Source organism: Penicillium roqueforti (assembly GCF_015533775.1).
Source record: "Penicillium roqueforti strain LCP96 04111 chromosome Unknown scaffold_06, whole genome shotgun sequence".
NCBI classification, from domain to species: Eukaryota; Fungi; Ascomycota; class Eurotiomycetes; order Eurotiales; family Aspergillaceae; genus Penicillium; species Penicillium roqueforti.
This window is the reverse complement of record NW_024067570.1, coordinates 724,041-732,233: the sequence shown is the minus strand read 5'-3', so window position 1 is coordinate 732,233 and position 8,193 is coordinate 724,041. Positions and strand designations below refer to the sequence as shown.

The 8,193-nt window shown below is 48.8% G+C and overlaps 3 protein-coding genes across 3 annotated transcripts; 2 read left to right on the top strand and 1 right to left on the bottom strand.

Moving 5' to 3' along the window:
* Positions 1-88: 88 nt before the first annotated feature.
* Positions 89-1,331, top strand: LCP9604111_3777 (ribose-phosphate diphosphokinase; the record flags this gene model as incomplete). The annotated part of the gene is made up of 5 exons (XM_039071402.1): positions 89-159; positions 220-311; positions 378-750; positions 815-1,087; positions 1,178-1,331. The coding sequence occupies 5 exons, from the start codon at positions 89-91 to the stop codon at positions 1,329-1,331; spliced, it is 963 nt and encodes a 320-aa protein (XP_038930440.1).
* Positions 1,332-2,476: 1,145 nt separating this feature from the next.
* LCP9604111_3776 (40S ribosomal protein eS6) lies at positions 2,477-3,594 on the bottom strand (the record flags this gene model as incomplete). The annotated part of the gene is made up of 5 exons (XM_039071401.1): positions 2,477-2,573; positions 2,656-3,073; positions 3,179-3,199; positions 3,304-3,376; positions 3,490-3,594. The coding sequence occupies 5 exons, from the start codon at positions 3,592-3,594 to the stop codon at positions 2,477-2,479; spliced, it is 714 nt and encodes a 237-aa protein (XP_038930439.1).
* Positions 3,595-5,324: 1,730 nt separating this feature from the next.
* On the top strand, positions 5,325-6,580 carry LCP9604111_3775 (uncharacterized protein; the record flags this gene model as incomplete). The annotated part of the gene is made up of 3 exons (XM_039071400.1): positions 5,325-5,561; positions 5,629-6,341; positions 6,454-6,580. 3 exons carry the CDS (start codon positions 5,325-5,327, stop codon positions 6,578-6,580), a joined length of 1,077 nt encoding a protein of 358 aa, XP_038930438.1.
* Positions 6,581-8,193: the final 1,613 nt, after the last annotated feature.

The window sequence follows — 8,193 nt, the reverse complement described above, 5'->3', positions numbered from 1 at the left end:
GCCGAACACGGTCATCTTGGAGAAGAGTGTGTTTTGTGCATCTTGGATTGAATATCTCTTCTTTTACTGTTTCACAGAGCCCTACATCATGTCGACCAACTCCATTAAGCTCTTGACTGGCAACAGTCACCCGGAGCTTGCCAACCTAGTTGCTGACCGGTATGTGCAACCGGCTAGGGCAAAACTGGGCAACCGGCTAATTCTAGAACTATGAATTAGGCTCGGCATTGAGTTGACCAAGATTATGGTCCTGCAATATTCCAACCAGGAAACCAGTGTCACAATCGGAGAGAGTGTCCGGGACGAAGATGGTAAGAACATCCCACCTTAATCGTGATATCAAGAACCCCCGCTCATATATATATGATTTGTTACAGTCTTCATCCTCCAATCGACAAAACCCAATGATATCAACGATGGACTTATGGAGCTCCTGATCATGATCAACGCCTGCAAGACCGCCTCGGCCCGCCGTATCACAGCCGTCATTCCCAACTTCCCTTATGCCCGCCAAGATAAGAAGGACAAGAGCCGTGCTCCCATCACCGCCAAGCTGATGGCCAACATGCTCCAGACCGCCGGCTGCAACCACGTCATCACCATGGACCTGCACGCCAGCCAGATCCAGGGCTTCTTCAACGTCCCCGTCGACAACCTGTACGCCGAGCCTAGCATGCTCAAGTATATCCGCGAGAACCTCGATGTCAGCAACTGTGTCATCGTCAGCCCGGATGCTGGCGGTGCCAAGCGGTAAGCCATGTCTATCTCGATACTACACGTATATGTATAGTTCAAGGGCTAATGTGGATTTAAGTGCTACTGCCATTGCCGATCGCCTGGATCTGCAATTCGCACTTATTCACAAGGAACGTGCCCGCCCCAATGAGGTCTCGCGCATGGTCCTTGTCGGTAACGTCAAGGATAAGGTCGCTATCATCGTCGATGATATGGCCGACACCTGCGGGACGCTCGTCAAGGCTGCCGAAACCGTCATGCAGCACGGTGCCACCGAAGTCAACGCCATCGTTGTCCACGGTATTCTGTCCGGCAAGGCTATTGAGAACCTGAACGGTAGCTGCCTCAAGCGGTATGTGCATGTCCGAATGCCATCGACGAGTCATTGCACTCTTGGATGGTTTCCGATTTTTCGGTTCACCTTTGGCTAACTTTCTCGTAGCATTATCGTCAGCAACACTGTCCCATTGGGCGACAAGCAGGAGCAGTGCGACAAGATCCATACGATCGATATCAGCCCGACATTGGCAGAGGCTTGCCGTCGTACACACAACGGCGAGTCAGTTAGCTTCTTGTTCTCGCACACCGTGGGGTAAATCAGAGGCAGAAATGAATTTATACATCAAGACAGAGGATCAAATCTACGGGTTGTCCTAGTGATTACCTACGAATGTTGGCGTGAAACCCGCGGAGTGAGCGGGAAACAAAAAAATACGATTTTCATGACCTTTATTAGCCGGACGAGGATATTAGTCCCCGGGTGTTTTATTATTGTTTACTATACTTTTCTTTTGAAGAGAGAGATCGACGGTTTAAGTGTTGGATCTGCGCAGTTCTCTCTGGCGGAAGTTGGTTATCCTTGGCTGGGTTCGGTTGCATCGTGCATGTGTGTGGTCTTGATATGCAGAGTACATGTACTTTCTATTTGATTTAGATTATTGCGAGGTCTGGGAGCCGCTTTACAACTTGAATCAGATCGTCTTTTCTTATTGAGGGGGTGCTGCTATGACTGTTGACTGGATCGGTGTAGTCTTAATATGTTGTTGATCCTACGATATATATAGGTTTACAACAGGGGTTCATTACTGGCCGTGGAGGTGAAGCGAAAACTTGTCCCATTTATATATTCTCCAAATACGTACCATTGACCGCAAAGTGCAGTCATATCTTGAAAAACATAATTCCGAACGCCTTTCCATATCATAGACGTATACCACGTGACCTATACCTAAACATGACTTTGGGGGAATTGTAACTGGCAGCGGGGAATTTAAGGTAATGACTTGATTGAACTAGTGTTTAAGTCACTTCATTGACACTTCATTCAAGTGGAGTAGAAGAGTCCACAGAGAGGAATACAATATGCTACGCCTACTCCTTGAAAAAGCCATGAGCAATTGACAGAACTGAGTATTGAAATTTGCATGCACTCCATTCAAAAAAAAAGGGTCATCAAAAAAAGGTAGGTTCAACACAGATATGCATTGCGACTCCCAAGGCCCGAAATCACCGTAGCCAAACACAAGGGAGTATCAACCACTCAGCCTGCTTTGTACGTTTTGAGACCTGTTCCCCGTCACTTTTCTTGTTCCCATTTCTTTTTTATCAGATATGTATCCTCCGCGCCCCTGAGAGTGATTCATTTTTTGTGAATTCCCCTCAAATCATCCCAGAGACGTGAAGCTCCTCCATTAAACCCCATCGCCGCAGAACGAAATCATAAAACCGCGGGTTTGGAAGTTTACTTCCGCATGGAAGAAGCTCTCCGCTTGCGGAGCTCATCACGCTTGGCCTTCTCCTCGTGGACACGGCCGGCAAGGAGCTTAGCGTAGTCGTTACTATGTAACCGTTAGTTCGAGTTCCAAATCAAATCAATAAACCTGTAGATCATTGATCAGAGCTAAAGAGAGGGAGTCTTACGCAGCATCACGGGCAGTCTCAGCACGGCGGCGCTTGATGGCAACGCGTTGGCGCTTGCGCTGGAGACGCTGGGGGGTAACCAGACGCTGGATCTTGGGGGCCTTGGTGTAATCCTTCTTGCCCTCCTTGGTGACGGTACGGCGGATGACGAACTTGCGGACGTCGTCCTTCTTGTCGAGACCGAAGAAGCGACGGATCTTGGTGGCACGCTTGGGGCCGAGACGCTTGGGGACAACGGTGTCGGTGAGGCCGGGGAGCTCGCCCTCGCCCTGCTTGACGATGGAGAGAGCAAGGACGGCAAGGTCCAGACCGGTGATGGCGCCACGGACGGACTTGCGCTTGCGCTCACCGGTGCGGCGGGGACGGTAGCAGCTGTGGCCGTCGGCAAGGAGCAGACGGGTACGGGTGGGGAGGAGAACTGTAGAAATCATTCGATGAGCATCCTGCGGTTTGTTGATATCCCTGGGGGTTGGATATAATTTTTTTGATCATTCCCCAGGTTGTTGTGCGGCTGTGTACGTACCACCCTGCTTCATGGGGAAACCTGTAAATTAATCGTCAGCATTGTGGTTCTCTCATGTGCGTTGAGTTGTATTCTCCGTTGTCGAATTGTTGCTCCGACATTGGGAATAGAGATTGTATGCGTACCCTGCTTGTCGTTACCACCGGTAATCTTGAACACGTAACCGTTGAACTCGTCACCGAGAGCATCGCCGGCAACCTAATCAAAAGAGATACCAGTTAGCCAGTTGTTCTAATAGTCGTGTGTGTGCGTATGTTGTTCATCGATTGAATGTCGGATAGGCGGGGAAGGATGAAGAAGGGAGTGCTGACTTCGGTGCCCATGCGCTTCTCCATGAAGGGACGGAGCTTGCGCTCATCATCGATCTCGATAATTTTCTGGGACCCATTGGCCGGGTAGGAGATGTTGAGCTTCATCTTGACGGAGGCGGCGCGGTCAAGACGGTAGCGCGGGTGTTGTCGATTTGTGAGATTGTCGTCGAGGGAGTCTGTATTGTGGATTTTTTTAGTTCGCCGGCTTAGCGAGGTGCAAGTCACGTGTCACGTGTGGGAAGTAGGGCTTACGTCGGCTAGATGGGGTTTAGCGTGGTTTGGTAGGTCATGTGACTGTGCATCAGCACCCCGACATTTTCTTTTCTTCGTTCGACTCAACAAATCTACAGCGCTGGCCCCTAAAATAACTGATACTTTTAGCGATGAATATAAGACTTATCCGACAGCTATGCATCCAGGAAACAACACATATCCAGGACCGCCAGCAACTACAGCTTTCCATCCGCCTTGAACCGACAGTCTCCTTTACTGGCATGAAACCTCCCAGTGTGACTTTCGAACACAACCGACTTTGAATCACCATCGGAATGATGAACAAATGTTTCGGATCATGACTCAGTCTCGACCGGCCGAACTCAACTTTTATACATATCAAAGACTGAGCACGGTCTCACAAACGCCTCATTGACAGCCACCACGAGCCTCGTACGACAATTGCAAATAACAGCTTCCACTAACTATATTTGAGGACCTTTGATGTGAACCCACATGTCAGACACTGCAAACGCCAGTGCATAACCCCTGGATTTGTAAGACACTATCTCATGGATAGATGGATTAGTCCTGGGATTCAGAAATCTGATCCATTGGGCTCAAATCCATATTAGGAACGATTGAAGGTTATATTCAAGATAAACCCTACGATGTGTTTTTGAATGTGTTTTAGATGTCTCTCCCCTCATATTGTCATAGAAAGATGAAAATAATTAATAGGCCAATCCTCGTGCCTTTCCTCCATACTTTATTCTCTTCCATGCATCATTTCCCAATAAAAACGTTGTGTCACAAACTCCGCTCTAGAGATCTGCAGTATATAATGTCTTGGCATGTCTATCATACCGAGAAACAATTGCATGTCCGACGGGCAAATAGTTCAAAGGAACGCCAAATCCCTTGAGACAATGCGAAACAGAACCTGGACGTGGCCTTGTGCCGGGCTTTGTATGCGATGCGAGGTACTCCGTAAGTTTAGACCTGATCTCCACTATTCGGAGCTGAAGAAACGCGAAAGGGACAGGAGAACCATAATATCACCGAGAAGCTTGCCGACTCCGTATGCGGAAGAAAATACCAGATCAAGCAATTGTGGCTCTAAATCGGCGACTCTGATTTGTCCAGTCGGACGTTAGTCGACTCGGCTCTCCGAGCCACGCGGCCAACCTACAAATGTGACGAATTCGCGCCTCACATAGGGATTCTGGTTTTTTTTGGGAATTAGGTCTTGTGCTTGCTAGTCCTAGCTTATAATATAGACACTTCCGTCCGGTTTCTATCTTCTTTCCATTTTCCCATAGCGTTTCTGGAGGAACCGCCACATACCCAACTTTGCCGGTGCTTCTTGTCCGAGTGGGGGATTTCGTCGCAATCTCCAATTTTTTTTGCAGTGCCGGATAATCTCCTGGTTCCCCGCACAATCGGTGAGACATTCTGTTCCTGATTATCTTGTCTCAAATTGCTGTCTGGGAGCTTGCTATATACTTTGGGAGCATTTGTGGCGACTTCGTCTCCGAAACAAGCGGACGACGTGAGGTCCAAGCTCGACATTGCTCGACATTGCTCAAGGGGCCTATTCTGGCTGTGGCCGTTCAGTCGCCATGACGCGCCTTTTTAACCGTTTCTACGCGCTGGCTGCTGTCGCAGTCTGCATGATTTTCACATCGGCGTGGTTTTTGACGTCACGGGGGTTCTCCGATATCGTCCCCTTGGTCTCAGAACCGTTCCAAGTAGCCAGCACATTCGACAAGCGATTAGTGGTGTTCGGCGACTCCTGGAGCGACAACAAATCCGACGAGGCGCAGGGCAGGATTTGGACGGACCGGCTTTGTTCAATGGTAAGATAACCACCCGAGAGATTAAAGGAGAAACAAGCGTGTCTGACAGAACCTGAAACACGATTAGTTCTCCTGCCACCAAGAGAACCTAGCACAAACAGCCAATCCAGGCAAGAACATCGGCGCGGTGGTCGACAACTCAGAACTCGACCATCTAGACCGACTGTCTCAGACCCACATCGCCGACTTCAAGTCGCAGCTCCGGCAATGGCTAGACGCCGAGTCCGCCGCGACGAAGGATCTTCCCGAGGAAGAGGTGCGGTCCCGGCAGGACCGCACGATCTTCGTCGTCTCGTTCGGAGTGTGGGATCTCTGGAGCCTGGTTACAAAGGACTACGACGTAGCAAGCAAATCGGTTGAGCGGCGCATTGCAACGCTTATGAGCCAGCTCGACACGCTGTCCGATCGCTGGGGCACCACGGATCTGAAGGTTATTCTGACGCAGACGGTCGACGTGACTTTCCTGCCCGGGTTTAACTCGGTGGGGGATCAGTACAAGGATACGGTGCGGATCCTGGACGAGTGGAATGGGAAGCTGCGGGAGGTGGCTCGGGAGTGGAGTCAGGGCACTATCTATCTGTTTGATACTAATGCTTTTATGATGGACCGCATCCGTGACTGGCAGCTCTATGCGGCAGGCATTGAGGAAGAGAATGGTCTAGGCAAAAACCTGGTTCCTGGGTGGGAGAATGTCGTGGAGCCTTGTGTTGAGAGTGGGGTCCAGGTCATGATGTCAAAGGAGAAGAAACAGTGTGAAGATCCAGAGAGGTATCTGTTCTGGTGAGTGGTTTTCTTTTCATCATTCCTTATCAGTTGTGTATGAAATGTGGTTGGGGAAGGGATCGACATGTCCAATGCCTTTTTTTGCTGACTGTGACATTGATGATTTCAGGAACGACATGCATTTGGGTCCTTCAGCACACCGGCTCATGGCGGCGGAGATTTACCATGGGATTGATGGGATTATGTTGAACCCGAATGGGACCGAGAAGCGCCACAACCGGGGGTTTGCAGCTTAGACATTGTCCAGATGAATAAAGATTCAAAGATTCAAAAGATTCAAAACCTTCAAAATCAGACAAACAACTCAAAAACGAGAAAAGAAAGAAAAGGAAAAAGAAAAGATCGGTGACGTCTGGCCGGGGAGGGGTGTATAGCAATGATGTCGGTACCCGCGAAGTCAAACGCAGAAACTATACTTGATGCGGGTGAGCCATGGCCAGTTCCTGGACAATCAAAGTGTGTGCGGTGGATCTGAACCCTTGGACATCCAAAGGGCACGGTAGTACCGATGGTCAAACTGGAACCTGGAACCTGCAGATGGGGTTATTGGAACACGGGAAGATCCAGACCGATATCCATTACCCGAGACAAGAGGGAAATAGGGGGGAAAGGGTGGTATTGTTCGAAGCCCACAAGTGACAGTGACTGTAACGTGCAGTGGATCGCGAGATCGGCAATGAGATCATCCCAGATCCCGGCAGTCTGATGGCGGTGATTTGCAATTACGGGAGATTTGAAGAATAACTATTTTATGAATCGAACAGCTGACAAGGACAATCAAGCTCAAAGTCTAAAAAGGCGAAATTAATTGTTTCGATGAATTCCAGAAATAAGAAAGAAATAAGAAAGAAATAAGAAATAACCCAATTTGTTTTCTTTGTCTGATTTGCCGGGGAACTGATTTAGGACATACCCCGACCAATCACCGGCCGGGTAATAAGTTGGGGTGGACCATAGTGGACCCTCGTGGGCCAGCTCGATCAAGCGGGTCGCCGCATCCGGAGACAAAGAAAACAATGACTCTAGTGGCCTTGGCCAGGGAAAGAGAGGGAAATAGGGGATTTCTTGGGGATTTGGGAGTTGACACATCGATTTTGGTCTCTTTTGGTTTCTTTTGGTTTTTTTCTTTTTCTTTTTTCTTTTCTTTTCTTTTCTTTTTCTCTTCTTTTCGTTTCGGTCTCTGGTTGGGCCTAATCGGAAGGTACCGTGTCGTTGGGAGTATAGAAATCGAGATCCCCCAAGTCTCCCTATAGCGAATATAACAAAGAAAACCCGCGATTAATCCTCTTTTCGTACTTTTTATTTTAATTTCTTTTTTTCTCGGTTGGCTCGGTCAGAATCCCAAGGCCCAGGAGCTATTGTCAAAGAACCAGGCGCTAGACAGGGATTCCGGGGGGGAACACCCAACAAGACAAAGAAAACCCGCTTTTAGGGCTTTTGTGTCCAAACGCCCATATACTTCGCTTTGTCCTGATCCCTGATATTCCCCGGTCTTTCACGCATTTCTTATTGGGATTATTTCCCATTTTTCCTCCCGAACGGATTCATTTTCTTTGTTGCCGTCGGTCCCCATCTCTTTCCTTTCTTGTTATTTCTTGGGGCCCAATCGCCCCCAAACCTATTCACTTCTGCCTTCTCTTTCAAAGCCGTATATACACTTTTTTTTCTCCTACCTTTCCCTTGTGACCAATCTTTCTTTGATCCCATCTTCGCCTTCGAGCCAGTTCATTCAGAGAAAAGTATTAAATAAATGTCTTACGATCGAGTTCTCCCCAACCCTGTTGCTCTACGTTATGAGTCTGCCCAAGTCTCACTGCCTAGACCGAGCAATTTACTCGATCACAAAGTT